General features: G+C 39.9%; 1 protein-coding gene across 2 annotated transcripts in view; it reads right to left on the bottom strand.

Annotated features, from left to right (window-relative positions):
- Positions 1-1,694: 1,694 nt before the first annotated feature.
- LOC126324245 (male-specific lethal 3 homolog) overlaps positions 1,695-21,981 on the bottom strand; it is a 116,563-nt gene continuing 96,276 nt past the window's right edge. For both annotated transcript variants that reach the window (XM_049994944.1, XM_049994945.1), the window contains 3 exons: positions 17,719-17,936; positions 17,547-17,631; positions 1,695-2,308 (listed from right to left, as the gene is read on the bottom strand). In XM_049994944.1, coding sequence (XP_049850901.1) covers positions 2,236-2,308; positions 17,547-17,631; positions 17,719-17,936 — 376 coding nt within the window. In that variant the 3' untranslated portion in view covers positions 1,695-2,235. The remainder of the gene's footprint in view (positions 2,309-17,546; positions 17,632-17,718; positions 17,937-21,981) is intronic.

Below are 21,981 nucleotides of genomic sequence, written 5' to 3'. Positions count from 1 at the left end.
GAGCAACACCTCTGCATTACATTTTGCATGAAACTAAATAAAACCATTGCACATACACACACAGCAAATGATGTAAGAAGCCTTTGGTGATGTGTGCGTAAACCATACTCTGTGTTATGGATGATTCACATGATTTAAAAATGGTCAGACAGAAGTTAAAGATGACCCTCAATCACGAGTCCTCTCTGACTTTGAAGAATTAGTACATGAATTCGTGCCACAGGAACAAACTATTAACCAATGATACTATTGGGATGTGTTGCAACATCTGCGTGAAAATGTGAGAAGAAAGTGGCCTGAAATACAGTGATACAATCTATAGCTCTTGCATCACAATAATGCAAACGCATATTCATCTCTGTTGGTGCGTAACTATTGCGCGAACAACAAAATCACTGTGCTGCCTCATCCTCCCTCCTCTCCAGACCTGGTCCCTTCGGACTTTTATATTTCTGAAGCTGAAATCCTGGCTGAACGGACAAAGATTTGCAACAATAAACAAGGTAAAAGAAAATTTGCAGACATCGCTTCAAATGATCTAGCAAGAGTCATGCCAAAGACTTCTACCAGAATTGGAAACAGCATAGAGAGTGGTGTATAAATTGTGGAGTAGAGTATTTCGAAGGAGACCATGCACAACAACTAAAAGGTAAGCATAGAAAAATTTTGTGGACAAAGTTCCAGAATTTTTTGAACACATCTCATACACACTTAAAGTCAAATATTTAATGTATTAATTCATTTGTGAAGTAAACTGAACTCACTGATTGGACAAAGGTATAATTGAGAGCAGTTTAAAATCAAATATTTTACTTTTACTCTCCTGCCCTTGTATTGTATACATCGTAAGAACATTACACATTAAGCTGAGAGACCATGGCACTACTGTGTTGAACTGCATTGTTTATTACACAAGGCCTATTTGGGCAAGACAGCATCTTCACGTTATATCTGCTGGTATTGATATCCGTATGACACTGATGTCTCACTGCTGTCACCCTACTATGTAAGTTTGCTCCTTTTACGTTGGCAGAGCTATGGTAGGTGTTCAACTTTCACTGGAGCAGTTCATTGCGAAGTTGACAAATTACAAAAGATTATTTCATACTGATGTTACATGCCAGCTGTACTAACAGTTGAGTCAGTGGTGGTTAAACGCATATTACAGCTCCAACAATATCATAGGTACTAACTTCTAGTGTAATGTGATAGCATACTGAGATGTCAATGTCATGTGGATATCAAGACCACCCATTATAACCTGAAGGTGGTGATCATGCTGAAATAGGTCTACAGCAATGAACAATACAACGTAACAGCATCATCTTTGTCTCTTAGCATAATTAGTTTTTTTTAAGTTCCTTGTTTTTTGGTTAACTCTCCTTGCAGGTTTGCACGATAGTGATAATTATGTAATTAAGCAAAATAACCGTAGCTCACCCTGCTTATCAGTGTCAGCACAGCCAATATTCTAAGCTGGATTTTAATGCCAAAGCGCACTGAGGAAATCCCAAAGGCATTCTGCATAATATACCGCACTCAGTATAATTGTCAGTTTTACTTTTTGTGCAATCTCCAGTAACTGATTCTACAGTTAAAGGAACATCTATCAAAATCTTACCTTTGTGTTGAATTTGCCATAAAGCTACACACTAAGCAGTAATCTGTCACACTGTAATGAAGGGTATTACATCTCAGTTTTCATAATTTATTTCAGTTAATGTTTATAACAGATAGAAAGCATACAAAAAACAACCACCTCAGGTTCAAAAGAGGCTAATTTTGAAATAAATCTGAATAAAAACACAAGTGTACATACCACCAGGGTATTCCGTGTTTTTCATTCCTTTTCTGCACTCAAGGAACAAGAAAAATATCAAACATAAAATAAATACAATTATGTTTTACAAAGCATGCACTGCACAGGCTTGAGATATGAAGCACTACACTGAAAAACACTAACAATGCCCACATAGAAAAACTTAGCAAGTTTCCACCACAAATCCTTTGTTGCAATGTTCTCTGTAACGGCAAAAAGTATCATGCTTTTATCAAAATTCTGAGTAAATGAAACTTCTTAGCAGTATAATACAAAGAACCTTAGACATGCTGTCTCGTTTGCTGAACAGTGTTAGTTTGATAAAAATGTAAATGTTTTTGTCCTTTAAAAGTTACAGAATAATTTTTGTACTAGTGTAACAAAGTACCAACTTTATGTGAAACACTCATGTGTGGTCATTCCATTTTCTGTGCCAAACTACTTTCGTAGAACTCTTCGCCGAACCAGCTTTTATTTTGTTCAAGGTACCTGTAAAATTAAAATTTTCAAGTTATTACTGAGTATCATAAAAATGATAGCAGTAAGTGTAATTTTTTTAGGTGCATCACTTATCAGTTATTTATTCCTGTATACTAATTGGGCTAGAGGGATAGTCCACTACCTACAGCCACTCACTCTAATGATTGCTGTTCGCTTTCACAAAAACATAACAATTTAACTGGACGTTTCTTGTTTGCTTGTGGATGGTACAACTTTCTCTATCCATGTTATGTATCTGTCTATTTCAACAATGGGCTTTAGCACAAGCCAAGTTTTTCACACTCAAAATAATTTCCATCATTACACATAGTGAGAGAAGCTGATTCCTCCAAACCCATGGCATATTCTGTCATTTAACTTTTTAATAATTATACAACATACTGCGTTCTTTCTGAGAGGCTTGTCCTGGAACAATGGTAGATCATTCAGCCTACATCCACAGGGAAGTCTGTCAATAATCACAAACTTTTGATCATAGGAGTATCAACAGAGCTCAAGAGCATCTGATGAAGTTACATACTGTAACTTAATAGCTGTATCTACACAGGTAACTGCAAAGCAGACCATCTGATGGGCGGGCACTGCACTGCTCTGCACCAAGTTTCAGCAATCTCTAGCTAAACAAATCCAGGATGTCACCATGCAGGATGGGCTGCTCCACACAACGCAGAAGAGGCCATGCACTGCACATCTCTACAACAAAGTGTATATGAAAGGGGGGGGGGGGGGGGGGGGGGATATCACAGACTTATCTCCTATTTCAGGTTAAAAATACTTTTTTCCTGGGTGAAAAATCTTTTCCTAGGTGAGAAATACTTTTCATAGTAAAAAAAAAAAAAAACGGTACCCCTGGGGAAAGCACGTTTTTCCCCATTGAATGACATACTTTCCCTTAGAGCAGTACACTTTATTAATTCATTGAATAATGAATGTTTTATACACCAGCACAGAACTTCCTGTCACTTTAGGAAACTGAACCATGGAAAAAAATGTTTCTGGAAAGATCCTCAATGCATACCAACTTAACAATGAATACTTACATAATAAAAAAACTATAAACTGAAATTCCAGCAAATATGCTATGGCACGACAGCCTCCGAAGCACTGACATCAAGATTGCAATGCGCTTTTGTCAGCCAATCTTAACTCTTGCCATGTGACCTCACCACTAAAGACAGCAAATATTCAGTGCATATGACATGTGGTGACGTCAGCCAATAGCATCATCATCATTAAGTAGTGCAAAAGCCAATAGCAATGCTAATCAAAATGAGGCCCACAAAAAGGACACGTCAAAAGCAGTCTATTGTTACGAAGTATTGCGTAATTCTTGACATTTTACTGTCAGCAGGCACTTTTGTGTACACTGCTTTTCACCATAGTAAATAGTGCATTTTATTTGCAACTAAAGTTTTATTTTGGTGTTATTCCCCGTTTCATATTTTATTGCTTCAGTAATATTCTGCAATAGTGGGCTACAGCAAAAAATTCTATGTTAGAGTATCAGTCCTTACAAAAATTTTAACTGAATAACTAAAACGATGAAAAATTCACATAATTTGAAAAACTTCCCAGGTTTTTCCTGAATTTTTGACAGATGCAAAAATTTCTGTGTTTCTACTGTATTTCCTAGTTGTCCTGGGGCGTATACACTCGATACAATCATTTTAATGCTGTTTGCAATAATTTTAGTTTTTATTCCCAGAACTGGAAAACATGCTTCATTTTCTCATTAATTTATGTACCTCTATTTCATATATGAAGTTATACTCTAATGACATCAGAACTACATGCTGTGGGCATAGCCGCACACAGTATAATTAGAGCTACATCGGGAAGAATGTTTCCGTCAACACATGTAGCTCAGGGTTGTAACTGGATCATCTACATGGCACTGCCATTTTGTAAGACTTAATTTAATTATTATAATTATCTACTAGATTATTAAGTTAATTTTAGCATGCCAAGGTTTCTGAAATTAAGTATCATTTTTTTAGTGTGAAAAGTTGCAATATGAGTAAGTCTATTGCAAACAATCCTAATGTGAGAAATTTCTCACTGCTGGTGTGTGTTGTCATGGACTCGCCAAATATTTGCTTCTGCTCGCAAAAGTTTGAGATCTTGTCAGATGTATGCAAACAACTTTAAATAACAATTCTTTCTCCAATGCTGTATGCATTATGGCAAAAAATGGTTTACCTCACTATGTAAGGAGTGTTAATATGTAATAAGATATGCAGCATGTGAAGTACTGCATGGAATGTGAAACAAAAGTAATCTGGCCACATCTGTTGGCCCAGATTATTTTTAAATTAAGTCCAATTTGTATAAATTGAAAAAATTGTTTGTTTAAAAAAAGAAAAGGTAAATGTGTTACATCGGTGAAATATACGGAGTAATTCGTTACTGGCGACAGTGTCAACGATTTTATTTTGGTTTCATTTGCTAACTGAGGGAGTCTGCATAATGTGTTTGTCTGTATTCATCAGAGGACATTATATTTATTAACGACTGTGTCAAAATATCGACAAACTTAATTGGTTGGTTGTTCCCGTATGTTCCTACTACAGCACAGAATTATTTTAAATTTCACTAGCTGCATCTGCACCCCTCATTCAATAACAAAATGCTTTTACTGCTTCCATGTACCCCAATCATACAATAACACGTTCACTCTCTTTTCTCTACTTTCGTCATCTTTTTCAAAGGCTATTTTCCAATGGGCTTATCGAAAAGGACTTTGATAACTGATTCACTCACTTGTTCTACAGACACAGTTTTGGATCAATTTATAGCAAAATACATCAAGGGTTTGTCTTTTACCATGTACCTGAACATCCAAACAGTTAAAAATGGCTTTCATTGGTTATGTTACGAACATTCCATCTGAAGACTATCTCTTGCCAAACATGCTGCACCAAGTCAGGCGTGACTCATTCAATTGCAAAGTTCCTTCTAGCCCCGAGTTCTGGAACATAAGCTGGTAAGGTTGGGGAGAAGACACTACGATTAATTACGTCGAATGAATAAGTTTCTGTCAATATTAAAAATTATGCAGTCCTTTTTGAATCACCCTATATACACTTACTATTTCGTGCACAGCCTACATCACAATCACACAGAGACTTCATTATCAATATATCGTGACCTCTGTAGTTACCCACAAACGTAACGGATGGTTAATAATTAAAGTGCAGCTACTGACACAGATCCAGAGTGGGCTGTAATTGTCATATGAACTAGGTAGTTATTCTTATGAGTTAAGGCAGAATTGATGTATGCCGCTAAAAAATATTTCAAATTTTGGCCACCAGGTTCAAGTCTACTGCTGTAAATGCAAAAAACACAGAAATGTTTTCATTTATAAAGGGTTAGAACAGGATGTAGACAGAAAAGGGCAGACAAGGAAGAAAGGCATAATATTTATTTTATTATTAACCACACTTACAGACTGTGTTCAATATGAGCACATGAGACTTCAAGATTCTGTGCAGCACCAAATATACACTTGGTGGTCATAACTGGAACTATGGTGGTCATAATTGGAACTAATTTTCTTCTAATGGAAATAATTACAGCACACACTGGACCTCCTCCAACACATCTTTTATCAGAAATCTTCGATTTCCACTTTAGAGTTTAATCTATGGGACTATACAGATTTTTTTACTAGTCTTTGCAGAAGTGCTTATAAAAAAAGGCATTTTGTAGCATACTGCTACTTAGTTCATTGCTGTTTTTCCTCACACTGGCTACTTTATTGCCTTTCTAGCGACACTGGTCACCTCAGCCATTTCCATACACACTGTTTACACTTCTTTAATTTTTGTAATCAGTATGGCTGTAATTGTACAATACTGTGGCACCTTCAGTATTTAATGTTTTGCAAGGGTACTATGTCTTATTATCTGTCAAAATAAGTGATGAGAGAATACTGATCTTACGTAACAGACCCGCATTTTTGTTACTAGAGGAGATGAGTGTGGTAATTTCAAGTGGTTTGAAAAGAAAGGGAACTTTTTAAAGAAAACGGGAACTAGAACAAAAAAACTTATGGCTGGTGAGTACAGGACCAAACAGCCTAATCCAAATCTCAAATCCAATTTGGAGGATGTTAAAGTCTATAGTAGATGGTGGAAGCAACAGTGTAAATTGTTTGATGTGTGGAATGTAATGAACTTCACCTGGACACTGAAGATCAATCTAGCACTTCACGTGTTTCATGCCATTCATGTGTGTCAACAAACAAGTGGCATGTGTTGACCAAAACTCCTACCCAAATCTACTCACAACAAGGTTAGTGTCAAACATGTGGCCATGTGTGCAAGAGACTTTGCACTTTATGAAGCTCTTGGAGATGAAGGACTTTTGGATCTGGCTCAGACTTTAGTCGACATTGCAGCTACTTATGGAGAAGCATCTGAAAAAGCTATTATACCTCACCAGCAACTGTCTCACAACACTGCCCAGAAAAAGTAAAAAGCGTTAGAAGTGCATGTGTTGGACATGGGCCATGACTGGACAATGGATGCATGTGACAATTTGAGAATTTGGGTAGGACAGGCAGTGTGTCTGGATGGCCAAGGTGGTTAAGGAAGCTGCTTGCATTACTTGGGAGATCTGTGTTTAAAGTCCCTGTCCGGCACAAATTTTCAAGATTCCTTATCAAATTATTCTGATGACAGATTGTGCCTGGCATCTGTCTTTCCTTCAAAACCTTAGCAATAAAATTATGAAAAGGTAATTTACTATGTGAACAGAGGTGAATGCTTGGTTATCACAAATATGTGAACATGTAGGACAAGTAGAAATTATTACCTGATGAACTGATTCTTACTTTGTTAATTCGAATCTCAGATCATTAGTCTTGTTGGTGGCCTGATTTACATAAAAGCAAAAAATTAGAAAGGAATTGTTGAGAAGATTTAATTTTCTTGGTATTCGCAAGAATAGTCTCAAAGCTGAGCCTTTTATGACTGATCAAGGTGCCAAAATTATCACTGCCACTTCCTGTCAGACTGAACACAGCACTAAGAAATGCATTTAATCTACAGTACATGTCCTCATGTTGTCTCCAGCCTCATTCTGTTCTCACTGTGGTGCAGGAGCTTGTGACATTTAAAACAAAGTTGTCTTGCTCATAGTCTTGATATAACACTGGGACTAAAAAACTAGAAACAAAGATCACCTACACTGCAGCCCCTGTTACAATTGATGATGCTTATTTAAACACTTAAATGAACAACCTCAAGACAGAAAAGTCTCCGATATAAACCTTTTCCAAATCCACCTGAAAAATTGTATGGACGAAAGTTAGTTATTCAGGGGTAGCTACTTTCGTGTGGGCATCATTTCACTACCTTACAATGGTGTCTATCTCAGAGGTGTGAAGTCATGGGAGAGGTAAACACATACAATCCACTACCTACTACACAGATAATTTCGAGTGACCAGTCACAAAAGGACACGGGCTCCTCAACTGCAGTCTACCACAGAAAACTAAATTCGGTTGCAGGAATGATGGTCACCTCAGGTATATTCTCGCCTAAATAATAGCGAAATACAAGTGAACTGTGTGTCAGCTTGTCCAGGTAGAATATGAGAGTGACGCTGGCTATGTCCTAAATGCTGGAAAATAATTTAAATATTTTTAAGAATGGAACATTTGTTTTTGTTTTTAGTGGTACTTTTACATTTGGTATATTAAAAGTCTTCCGCCCCCCTCCTCCCCCCCCCCCTCCTCCTCCTCCTCCTCCTCCTCCTCCTAGACCAACAGGCAAAAACCTTACAGAGGAAGAGGTAAGTGAAAAACGGAAGAAACTATTTACGCAACAGATCATCATCAAGTATCATCACCAAAAGAAGTACCAAAGCTTGCTTTGTGGGTAGATGAAGTTGACAATCTGACACCTACAGATGAGTTAAAGAGGTACTTAACCAGAATTTTACACCGGTCAAAAATATGGCTTCTTATTGGGAAGAAAATGGGAAAAATTTTCCCATCTCCAGAACATCCCCAGAAAAATTTTGTATATACAATCACATTAAGCTCTGCAACAGAGAGAAATTTTAGCACTGCAGGTCTCATTCTAACTGCATGACTGTGTCACCTGCACAATGTTGACATGTTTCTCTTTCTTCACAGGAACACCAGTATCAAAGACAATGAGTGTAGGAATACATTTAAATGTTTATGGTTTTATACACCAACATAGAATTTTGCGGCACTTTAGTAAGTGAAACTCGGGAGAAAAAACCTGTTTTGGAAAGATCTTTGATGTGTAGCAACATGTACATTGCATATTTTCGTGTTACGGAGGAATAAATTCGAATTCCACCAAACACCACTTGCTACTTTCCGAAGCATTGAAATCAAGTTTGTGATGTGCTTTTGTACGCCAGTCATAGCGCATGTCATTTGATCTCGCCAGCTGATGACAGCATAGGATACGTGATGAAGTCAACCAATAGCAAAATCACTCTTGAGTAACACAAACACACAAATGAAAGAAGTTAATGGTTTAAATTAATATACATAATGTTGCTACAAGAGCAGCAAAGCTCCCACACATAATATTGGTCTCTGATTAATAAGCTGCAAGAGAAGCTGAGCTTCCACACAATGTTGATCTTTCTTGCGCATGTTACACTTTAAGATACATCACACAAATGTGCCAGTAAAATTCTTAATAACAACGCAAATGTCTGATCATCTGCGCTCGAAATTCTTCTAAATGGTCGTCCTGAAAGAGTTGACTTTTAAATGCGAGTTAAACGCTCTGCAATTTAAGAAATTCATCATAAATTCTCGCACATATTTCATCTTGAGGAAAAGGATATTTACTTTGAAAGTAATGCTCTTCAAACCACCATTCACAATATTCTCCCACGAGCTGTCAGGAACAGATTTCTTCCAGCAGTTGCCAGAGAGTGCCAGATAACAGGTGTCACCGCACTTGCGCAGCTACGATGATGCAGGAAGTCCGTATGTTCGTACGTGTAAAACATTAAAATATCTTACATTATGTCCTTTGAACAAGACCTCAGAGGATACTTTAAAAACATTGAAATTTCATGAACCATACTAAAATGCATAATTCGACTTGAAGCACAGATTCGGATGTAAATTTGGAGTACCAGTACTGTAATATCTCATGTTTGGTTCTTTATTATGATATAATGCCATACATGCTAGAAGATGGAAAATGTGCACTTTAAATGCAGAGAACAGTTTAAACTATCCAATAGTGTGAAATTAAACACTTCGTTTCAAGTAAATTGACTGCCTCAGCTGAAAAGATTGATAAAAGTCAAATCTCTTTAGCAAACCAACAAAAATAACTTCATAGTTGTGCAAGGTGACTAATGCTTGACTGTCAGAAAAGTGGAAATAAAATCTGAAACTAACAACATATTTTAGCCTTCCATAATTATGGGAATGTATCTGAATTCATTTGATAGCTTCCGGCCACAGAAATCCGTTTTGTTTTCATTTGCTGTGAGAGTGATGAATGAGGGAACAGCAAAATCACTAAAAACAGGTGACATGGAGACTACCCACCTCCCCACTACAACTCAGACTGCTCTGTACATCAGCCCCGGATCTACGATATTTCCGAACTGGGACAATACTAGATAGTGGTGCCCAGCCACACATCTGTAGCCAGATGCAGGAGAACATACTATTCATACGCGACTCAACAGCGAATGCGCAAGAGCCCACCCGCAAGTGCTCAAATGAATTTAGCCTAGTTTACATTACAACACTAGGTCGCAGGCAACTGCGCTACCGACCACTGTGCGTGTGCGCCACGGGTTTGCGCAAATCGTCGGTGAAACTTAACACTTTTCGCGTGTTCCAACTTTGGTGACACTAGTTGCAAGAGTTTTGAGGTTGTGTGTGTGCGTAGAGTGTAAAACTGAAATATGCAGTGACAAATGGAGAATAATGTTGACTTTTTGGGTATCTATGCTTTGTGTAGGTGTTTGTGGGATTTCAGTGATGCTGCTTACAAAAATAAGTAATATATTGTTGCTCCCGAGACCGTCATGTGCCATCAGAACAGATAGTTTGACAATATCTGAGCTGCAGGGCAAAATTTAATGAATTATTAGCACATATACAACTCAATTAAGAAAAATACAAGCAAATGTAATTTTAGCTGTGGTAATGCTCTCGTCTACAAGACGAGAAATCCCATCGTTCGAGTTGGCAGACTTTTTCTAAGGAATATTGCTGAGAGGAGGGAAGGCTGCAAAAATCAAGAAGCTGCAGTCTTTATTCAATATTCACCTATTTAAAACGTCGCAGCAGTGCTATCCATTCACACATGTTTGAATTTTGAAATATTGCCACTGTACAGATCTATCTTCAAAAGATTAGTTTGCAAACCATTCTCTGCTTAATGCGATCCCCTTGGAATAATTACTGCTGTTAATGTTAATAATTATTACTGTTAATGTAAATACTTATTTGTGTTAATGACAAAGCGTCATATAGCACGCCGAGTGTTCTTGATTGTAATGCATGCAATGTGATGTATAATTTCAGTTCCGGTGACAGTGCTTCATGCATTACAGTACCATTATTCCTTATCGCATAATGAACTCTAGAAGAGCCGTGAACAGTTCTAGTGACATTCTAAGATAATTGAAAGAACTTCTTGGGTCTTCCATTACAAATTACTTCAGCAAGTATGCTGAGCAACCGATTGCCGCGTTTCCTTCAACAGGTCACGAATCTAAAGACATTTCCTATTTTTTTATTATTATGCAGCGATTCCACACAACAAGCTTTAACTCCGTCACAACTCATGTGACGTGCAGCTGCCAAAACTTTCATTTTAGACACGATTCAGGAACCCACAAAACGAAGAAACTTAAGCGTATACTGGTTTTACCATGTCTACAGCCAAATATGAAACCATTTGCGTACAACTCCTTCCACACAACGAGTGGCGCTACTAAATGTCGTCGTGTAAAAGGCTTAATGTAAACAGTTGTGACATTACGCTGGAGGTGGTTTTTTGTTGTGAAGCACTGCATAGTCTTTCTAAAGCCTTTGGCACACTTTCTTGTTAGCAGACACTTGTATAAGCACTGTGTTTGTTGTTGTATATGGCGTATTTCCTTTGCAATTTAAGTTTTATCTTTTTTTTTCTCTTTCATTTTTGTTGCTGTAGTATTCTGGGATACAATAATACCTTTAGTTACAGTACTGGTTTTTAAAAATCAAAAATCACAAAAATTTAAATGGAAACATAAACAATGAAAATTCCAGTAATTCTACAAAATTCCTGGGTTTTTCCCGGTTGTCCTGGGTCGTATACACCCTGTGTAGAGATGCTGGCAGTTTTATTGCGCCCCAAGGTACAGTGAAAATCATTTTAACACAAAAACAGTTCATTGATAATTCACCAGCACAAAATAGTACTGTCAGCCCACAGTAATACCATACTTAACTGTTCTTTGGAATGTAAGAAAAATGGTTTGACATGACAATAACCCACTTAACTGGCAAATCAGATATGCAGCTGCAGCAACACTGAGAAGTTGGTTCTAATTTTTATCGAACTAGATTCTGGAAGTGTCGAAAATGAGTATTGTGTGTCGAAAACCTAATTTACAAGCATAATGGCAGAGAAATCTCTACAAAAACAACCCTTTATTTCACATAAAATGAAGATATTCAAAGTGTAAATGAAAGCATCTAATCAGATGTCCATATAAGCCCGATACACTGCGGATTTGGATAGAGTGCCTCGCCTGGACCCACCAACACCAAAATTGGACTGTTGATGACTGAAAAACTGTTGCCTGGCTGGACAGGTCTCGTTTCAAATTGTATTGAGTGAATGGACGTGTAGTACATGTATGGAAACAACTTCATGAATCCAAGGACCCTGCATGTAAGCAGGGTACTGTTCAAGCTGGTGGAGGCCCTGTAATGGTGTGGCATATGCAGTTTGAGTGATATGCCACCGCCCCCCTACCCCCTCTATTACATGATTAACCGGAGACAAGTGCATAAGTATCCTGTCTGATCACCTGCATCCCTCATGTCCATTGTGCATTCTGACAGACTTTGACAATGCCAGCAGGACAATGCGACACCCACACATCCACAATTACAACAGTATGGCTTCTGGAACACTCTTCTGAGCATAGCGAGTAAAAGAGGAAGAGTACTGACTCCCCACCTGTTAACACAGGCAGCATAGGACAGGTGGCATGCCGTCGAACTATGAGGAGCACTGTCTCTTGAGACTCAAGTTCGCACGGTTTTGCTTTATCCGAAGGTGTGTGTCCCTACTGCCTATGCTTATTTTGTGAGTATATTTATGGTGTGAGTGAATGTTGAAGAGTTGAAGTCTGTGGTGAATAAGTGGTGTTTAGGGATAAAAAATGCCGACTTGTTTCGTTCCAGCGTGCAGATCTGGCTACCGAGAAAGTAAAGGTAAACATTTCTTTAAGTCTCCAAAAGATGAAGTAGAATTTGCAAAATGGGTCAGAGCAATTCCTCGGAAAGATAGAATTCGAACTCACAACTGTTTCATGTGTGATTCACATTTCTGTGGGGAGCTTCTTATAAAAGCTGAACTGTTTATCATCGAGGGTAAACAAGTTAAAATTCCAAGACAAAGGTGGTCTCTAAAATCAGGGGCAGTTCTTCATTTATTTCAAAATGTACCGAAATATCTATCAACAATATTACACGAAAGAAAACCACTGCCAGTAAAACACTCGCAAAGGAGTAGCTGCTGTAAAGAAAACGTTCAACAATAAGTTCCAATGTTTCCCAGCGTTTCATCTGTCGAGGAAAATGTACAGAAGGTACCAGAAGCAGTGTAGTTATGTAATAAACTAAGAACAGGGAATGCAGAAATCCATCTACTGCGAAAGCAGCTGTCAGACAAAAATCATAAGACAGCTCAATCAAATTTCCTAGATCATTCCAAACTGAGTAAGAAACAGAAAATGATAGTAGACACTATGATAAAGAAAGGCCAATTAAAAAGCACTAAGGGAATGCAGTATGAAGACAAGTTTCTTTTGGACAGTGTGCTCTTAAAAATTAAGTCGCCCAATGGATACAGACAATCTTCAAAATTTAGTAAAGGGTCTCAAATGTTCATATGGAATCAATATACATGCTGTGGAAGCCATTAAGAATTATTTTCAGGAAGAACAAGATGAAAACCAAACACTTAGATGTGCTGATTTTTGATGAAATTAAGCTCCAAAAATAACTGCAATTTAATAATTCCCAGAAAGTTAATGGTTTCGTCGATTTAGAAGATTATACTCCAGACAACTGTAAGAATAAACTTGCCAATCATGCTCTCATGTTCATGTTTGCTCCTCCGTTGCATAACTGGATCCAACCTGTTGCTGTGTATGCAAGTCGCAACGCAACGCAACTCCAGGCGACATCATCTTTCAGATATTAATTCAAGTGATTATCCAGCTGGAACAAGAATTATTGCATACTTGTGATTTCAGTCAACCGAATAAAAATGTCTGGCAATGTCTTGGAATTAGTGGGAGGAAAAAGAAGTAACTTGCTCTACATAAAACCCTGTTGACAAAACCAGAAGGGTTTGATCATTTTCAGATGCTGATCACACAAAGTGTGTAACAAATACTGTCTGTTATAAAACTGAAGTAATTTTTAATGCTGAGATTGTCAACTATAATTTTTATTGCAGAGTCTATCAAGAAGATAATTTCCCAGGATTTTCCATATTAAAAGTTTGCCACAAGTTAACTTCCACCCACTTGAAACCGATGTCATTTGAAAGAATGAATGTTAAGATCAGCCATGCAGTTATTCAGTAACTCAGTAGCCAACAGCATAAAATTCTTCAGGAAAATTAAAGCAACAGGATCCGAAGGCAGTGAATCAATGGAATCATTCACTTGATGTAGGAACAACATAGTGGACGCACTTAATTCTTCGTTTCCTAAGGATGCATTGTACAGAAATTCTAGGCTCACAAAACATTAATGAACATAAAAAAACAGCTTTGCTTCCAAAAGAACTCCAGTCTCTAAGAGTAACCACTGAAAGTACATTGGAGATATCTGAATATTTGTGGGACAAAGATTTCAACTATATCTTGACTGCAAAATTTAATCAGGACCCACTTGAATATCATTTCAGTATCGTAAGGTCTCCGAGTTGCAATGATCACCCGTCATTAATAGACTTCTTGAGCTTACACATGTTACAGTGTGTTTGCATTCATATAAAACTAGCCCTATCTTCTTCTGGCAAAAACTGCGAACATAAATGTTAATTTTCATTGACATCATATGTATGCCAAATGTGGATGTTTGCCAGACATTCGCCGCAAAAGAACAGAGACGGAGTTCTGGAAACGGAAGACATAATTAAAAAAACACTGTTCCACACAACTTCACAGAGGCTCATCCCAATCCACAACATATTCCTGAGAGTCTTAACCACAGGCAAGGAATGTTTAGTTTATCATCTGGTACGTTATGTGGTGCATCAAGCAAGAAAAGCCGTAAAATGCCGCAAGTGTTTGTGCTTCTAAGTGGATATTTGTCTGACATCCCGTTCTCTTTACTTACATCTATTAAAGATTACGGATCTTCTACAGAAAAAACACTGCTCACATATCCATCAAAAGGCGTCTTCAATGTTCTTCTGCAGGTGGAAAATATAGTCGCGGTAAAACTCCGTGAGGACAGTTTATGGAGTGACATTTTTTTTGCGACTGCCTCAATAGATTGGATTACATAACTGTTTAAATATTTAACACTGGATGCTGCAAAGATCATGTGATGGACATTGTTCCCAAGCTGATTCATCATTATACAAAATTCCAGTTTTTCACTGGCATTAAACAAATTCAGTAGGAGTTGAAGTCGTCACAAACTTCCAAGACTGCCTGGAAACTATCCAAACCAGCTGACAACTGATGTCTACTGAGGTAAGTTAATTAAATCCATCTAGTGGGGGGGGGGAGAGAGAGGGGAGAGAGAGGGGGGAGAGAGAGAGGGGAGAGAGAGGGGGGAGAGAGAGGGGGGAGAGAGAGGGGGGAGAGAGAGGGGGGAGAGAGAGGGGGGAGAGAGACGGGGGAGAGAGACGGGGGAGACAGACGGGGCGGGAGAGAGAGGGGGCGGGGAGAGAGAGGGGGCGGGAGAGAGAGGGGGCGGGAGAGAGAGGGGGGGAGGGAGAGAGAGGGGGGGAGGGAGAGAGAGGGGGAGGGAGGGGGAGAGAGGGAGAGAGAGGGGGGAGGGAGGGGAGAGAGAGGGGAGAGAGAGGGGAGAGAGAGGGGAGAGAGAGGGGAGAGAGAGGGGAGAGAGAGGGGGGGAGAGAGGGGGGGAGAGAGGGGGGAGAGAGGGGGGAGAGAGGGGGGAGAGAGGGGGGAGAGGGGGGGAGAGAGGGGGGGAGAGAGGGGGGAGAGAGGGGGGAGAGAGGGGGGAGAGAGGGGGGAGAGAGGGGGGAGAGAGGGGGGAGAGAGGGGGGAGAGAGGGGGAGAGAGGGGGGAGAGAGGGGGGAGAGAGGGGGGAGAGAGGGGGGAGAGAGGGGGGAGAGAGGGGGGAGAGAGGGGGGAGAGAGGGGGGAGAGAGGGGGGAGAGAGGGGGGAGAGAGGGGGGAGAGAGGGGGGAGAGAGGGGGGAGAGAGGGGGGAGAGAGGGGGGAGAGAGGGGGGAGAGAGGGGGGAGAGAGGGGGGAGAGAGGGGGGAGAGAGGGGGGAGAGAGGGGGGAGAGAGGGGGGAGAGAGGGGGGAGAGAGGGGGGAGAGAGGGGGGAGAGAGGGGGGAGAGAGGGGGGAGAGAGGGGGGAGAGAGGGGGGAGAGAGGGGGGAGAGAGGGGGGAGAGAGGGGGGAGAGAGGGGGGAGAGAGGGGGGAGAGAGGGGGGAGAGAGGGGGGAGAGAGGGGGGAGAGAGGGGGGAGAGAGGGGGGGAGAGAGGGGGGGAGAGAGGGGGGAGAGCGCTTTCCAGAAATGCTTTGCCTATCAAAGTGTTTTAACTTTGTGCCATATGTCAAGGGACACGTAAGTTGCTCAGTCACCTGGTATTCCAGCAATGTCTGGGGAGTCTCTAGACACGTCTTCATTGGTCACTGGGGTTAAATTTCAAGTGGGGCTCATCACCGAAGACAATTTTACTCCAGTCAAAGAGATTCCAGGCCAAAGACACGTCTGGAGATGCCCCTGACTGTGGTGGGATACCAACAGACTGTTGCCCACCATATGGCCCAACAGGCAGGAGTGATGGCCCTGGGATGCCATTTATTTTCATAGTAGGACCCCGTCAATGAAAATCTATGCTGTGTTTTGTTGCCCTCCATGGCAAGTCACCTGGGCTTATATTTCAGCAAGCTAATGCCCACCCATACAGGGTGGGAGTTTCTACAGCAGGTCTTAGAGCTTCAGCCCTACTTTGGCCAGGAAGATCACCAGATCTATCCCAAGCTGAGAACATTAAGGACATTATGGGATGCGCCCTCCAACCAGTTCAAGATTTGGATGATCCAACAATCAATGCCATACGAAGTGACTGCTTGCAAAAGGGCTAGAGGTGACTTAACGCATTACAGACTTGATCGATTTGTGAAGCTGTTTTTCTTCAATAAATGATCCATTTTTTCCCGACATTGTCATCATCTGGTTCTCTGTACATGTACACCATATCTACCTATTTCTGTCCCAGTTGGATAATTCCTTTGAGTTGAAGACTTCGTCAACTGAGTGACATATGTGACACTGAATTGCGTCTTGTGTGGAAGGATCCACTAAGGTGCATTTTTCGTTAGCATTTTGTGGGTGTGTTACCACATCTGATGAAATCCCAAGTAAAAGGGGCAGGCCCTGGAATTGGGGTCCAAAATTCCAAGCACATCAAGAAAGAAAGCCGGTCAAGGAAGTTTAGATGAACTAGCCAATTGTTGTGGCAGTTTGACAACAGCAAACGGTTTCGTCATCATGTTGAGTGTTCTGATTGGAGGAAACCTGCTCCCGTGTTTTAAGTGTCAATCCGCAAGTAATTTTAATCAGGCTACAGTTAAACTAAAGGAAATCAACAGCTGCGGTTTAAAAAATTACAGTGAAAATTATACTAACAGGCTTAAATATTGCATTTTATTATTTCTTTACAGACCGATAACTGTAGCTTTTTCATTGCCACTTGGGAGTCTGATGCTATAATGTCTCAAGATGCAATTAATAAAGAAAAAAGAATTACAGTACTTACTTTAGAATTAGCTGCAAGTGTCTCAACACAAGCTTAAGTTTTCTTGCCTGCATGTCTGTGTTATGGAGGAGGCCTGGTAATTTCACTGGAAAATAATTCACTTTATATAATCTGTCAAACGATTAATATAATGACATACCTTCATTCTGAACCTTTGCCAATTATAACTTACCAAATAGTCTTGCCAAATGCACTGCTCCATAAACAAGAGAAGGTGGTGATGGTTTCTCTGTATACATCGACTCGGGAACTAGATGCCACTCCAAAACTTGCGATGAAAGAAACTTCAGAGCTGCAGGTGGACAACCCCTGGAGCGTAACATATCTTCTACAGATGACACACTTGGCACCGAACCGGAAGTTTTACATTTCAAGGAGCTGTTTATGGTGCTGAAAGCAAGAAATCAGAACATTTGATCTTCATAATATAATAACAGTTCATACAAATATCTGCAAAGCCAAGGGAAAAAAGGAAGATGAAGAGGAAGAAACAAAGAATGAAAGAAGCCTATTGAAGAACTGAAAAAGTGACGGGAGAAATTTGCAAACAGTGAAATGTGTAGGAAAGCCCACATGGCACAAACAACAAATGCTATTATAGGAGTCCTCAATCATATAAAATCAAGTCTTCACAGAGTTCAACAGAATCAGAGCAGTTGGTTTACTAATATGTGGTAATTACTTGTTTCAGGTTCTTCAATGGTACAATATGTGTGAGTGGAGGCGGCAGTGGATGCCTCAAATTTTCACACAGGTGGTAGTCTTTGTCTGCCAGGGATTGCCTGGCTTTTGAATGGCCCACAGATGAATGGCTAATGTACTTAAACTACAAGGTGTAAAATTTGCTTCTGCCATTTGCCACTAGGTGGCGACAACTGTAAGTAGCAGTCAAAAGAAACAGACGTCAGGCAGTTGGCTCGGACCTCGGTCAACATAACATCATTCCAACACAAGTCGATTTGCGTCTGCATCATGAAGTTGTTCTTGATTGAAAATGTCTGTTTACAAGCCTAATTCTTGTCATTTGCGGGAGATGTTACTGTTTTGTTTCAACATGAAGAAAACAGTGGCCAAGTCTCATTGAATGCTATCAAGTACAAATGGTAAGGACACTATTAGTGAAAGAACGTGTCTGAAGTGGTTCCAACGCTTCAAGAACGGTGATTTTTAACATCTTAGACCGGCATAGCGGTGGAAGAGAATGTTTTCGTAGATGCAGAATTCGAGACATTGCTGAGTGAAGACTCACGTCAAACTCTAGAAGAATTGACACGATTAGTGGGAGTGACACAGCAAGCCATTTCAAAACGTCTCGAGGCTATGGGTAGGATTCTGAAAGAAGGAACTTGGGTCCTGTGTGAGCTGAAACCAAGAGACATTAAACAGCATTTGCGTGTTTGTGAACAGTTGCTTCAGAGGCAAAAACGGAAGGGATTTCTGCATCGCACTGTGACCGGGGACGAAAAATAGGTTCATTATGATAACCATAAATGCAAAAAATCATGGGGATATCCCGATGATGCTCCCACGTCTATAGCCAAACCGAATATTCATGGCTCCAAGATCATGCTCTGTATTTGGTGGGACCAGCTCAGCATCGTGTGCTATGAAGTGTTAAAACCACGTGAAACAATCAAAGGTGTTTGTCATCGAACGCAATTAAAGCGTCTGAGCAGAGCATTAAAAGACAAACGGCTGCAATACAGCGAGAGGCATGATAAATTGATTTTTCAGCATGACAACACTCGACCCCACGTTGCAAAAAGAGGTCAAAATGTATTTGGAAATGTTAAAATGGAAAGTCCTACCCCACCCGCCGTATTCTCCAGCCATTGCTCCCTCTGACTATCACCTGTTTAGATCAATGGTGCACGACCTGGCTTACCAACACTTCCAATCTCATTAAGAAGTCACAAAATGGATCGATTCATGGATCGCTTCAAAAGATGAGCAACTTTGTTAGGCAGCATTCGTACACTGCACAAAAGATGGGAGGAAGTACTGGCCAGTGATGGAAAATACTTTGATACATGTGTAACAGATTTGTTTCATTAAAGCCTCAAATTTTGCTGAAATCAATTCTTTGTTAATACGTATAATGACAGATTGCTACTGACCACATAGATTAATTGTTAAGCAGAGGCCAGACTTTTTGAAAGACTGCTATTTAGCCATCCGACACACACACACACACACACACACACACACACACACACACACACACACACACACACACAGAGAGAGTATGTAAAGTCAGTCAGGAGCTGAACATTATCTATTCAGTACTCAGTGACCATTTAGTCACTGGAATGGAAGGAGATGGAAGAAGGTCAAAATACTAAATTCAGTCTTCCGAACGCTTTCACCTTGGAAGATTGCAGTACGGTCTCATTTCAATTACTGCACCAATGCTGGAATGACATATTGACACGAGAGATCATGGAACAGAAACTTAAGTGTGACTGCTTAGCAGTGGAAAGCCATCTGGAGTAGATTAGTAAAATGTAAGATAACAGATTATGCGAAAGAAACTGCTATTCTTGTAGCGGCCATTTATAGTAGAGTCTCGATTATCCAATCTTCAGTTATCTGACCTATGTTATCCGACCCTTTCACCGTGCCGGTCATGCCCCAGCCAATGACAGGCCAGTGGCTAACGTGTTGTTTGTTCATACTCAGTTCATCGTTGCCGTCTGCTACTCCTCACTCCTGAGTGCTATCTTAGATCGGTAGTGGAGTGGATGTGTTGCACTTTGTTTATTGTAAAAATTTGTGGTGATGGGCTTCAAAACGGAAAAAGGTGGTCATTTCAATGGAACAAAAACTTAAAGCTTTAAAAAGAATAGCAATGGTGGAACTTTATTAAAAGTGGCGCAAGATTATAATGTCACGAAAACAACAGTTGGAGACTGGAAAAGGAACCGCAATGAAATTTAGTGTTCTCAGCGAGCAACCTCGGCCGTTTTGGAAGATCAGAAAACCATGAAAAAATGTGATTATGAAAAAGTAAGTGAAGTTTTGTTCCTACGGTTTACTTAAAATAGAGATAAAGCTGTACCCATGTCGGGACCTATTTTGCAGGAAAGAGCCTTAAAGTTTCGTAATGAACTAAATGAAGGTGAACCTTTTTTCACAGCTAGTGTGGGCTGGCTCGATAGGTGGAAGAAAAGATATGGAATTTGGCAACTTATTGTCTGTGGTGCAAAGCTTTCAGCATATTCTGAAGCTGTTCAATTGTTTAGCATAAACTTCACAAGTTATTGGACAAGGAAAACTTAACAAGCAATCAAATTTTTAACTGTGATGGGACTGGTCTAAATTACAAAATGTTACCGGAAGAAACATTAGCATCAAAGGCCAAAAAGGCAGCTGCAGGCCACAAACATAGCAAAGAAAGAGTCACAATTCTTGCATGCAGTAACGCCATAGCACATTTGAAAATGAAATTGTATGATAGATAAGCCAAAAAAAATGAGAGCCTTTAAAAATGCATCTAAAAATGCTTTACCAGTGAAATATTACAACCAAAAAAATGCTTGGATGAGTTCAGACATTTTTAAAGAATGGTTTTTTAATGAGTTTATGCCACAAACTGAAAAGTTTTTGAAAACCAACAACTTGCCCCACAAAGCACTGTTGCTTCTAGACAATGCCACTTGTCATCCTAATGAAGATGAATGTCAAGATCAAGATATAAAGGCCATTTTTTTGCCTCCAAATGTCACATCCTTATGTCACCTATGGACTAAGGGACCTTAGAGACAATGAAGAGAAACTACCGCAGAAACTTGCTTTCCTCTTTAATTAAGACTATGGACAAGGGAGAAGACATGCTAGAGTAGTTGCGCCGTATTAATCCGAAAGACGTAACTTATGACTTGGCCCAATCTTGGGAGAGTGTTGGAGCAAATATAATTGCAAAATCCTGAAAAATTTTGCTACAGGAAAATCAAGAAAATTCTCCAGATGATGAAAAATCTACAGCAGCATACCGAACCAGAAAATACTACCCTGCTTTCATTGTTATGAAAAGTTCCAGGATGTGCTGACGCCACAGAAGATGACATAAATGAATGGATTGCCCAAGATAAAGAATTTGAAGTGACAGATAAAAGGCGAAGAAGCAGATGTAGATGTAGATGAGGAAAGTGTGCCAAAGATTTCTCACAACGAAGGACACAAGGTCTTAGAAACTGCTTTAAAATACGTAGAGCAACTGGAGGAAACATCGTCTACCAAGGTTTTTCTTCTTATGTGTGTTTTTTTTTGTATTATTTCCTGTGTTATCCGACCTTCCTGCTTATCCGATCTTGCCGCAGCAGGTTTAGATCGGATAATCGAGACTCTACTGCATTGTATGTCACTGGGGCAAGGAAAGTTACCAATCTAGTTAAGTGTGAACAATGAAAATACAAGATTTACCCATTCTCAAGAA

The sequence above is a fragment of the Schistocerca gregaria genome, chromosome 2 (assembly GCF_023897955.1).
Source record: "Schistocerca gregaria isolate iqSchGreg1 chromosome 2, iqSchGreg1.2, whole genome shotgun sequence".
NCBI lineage: Eukaryota > Metazoa > Arthropoda > Insecta > Orthoptera > Acrididae > Schistocerca > Schistocerca gregaria.
This window is presented reverse-complemented; position numbering and strand designations above follow the sequence as displayed.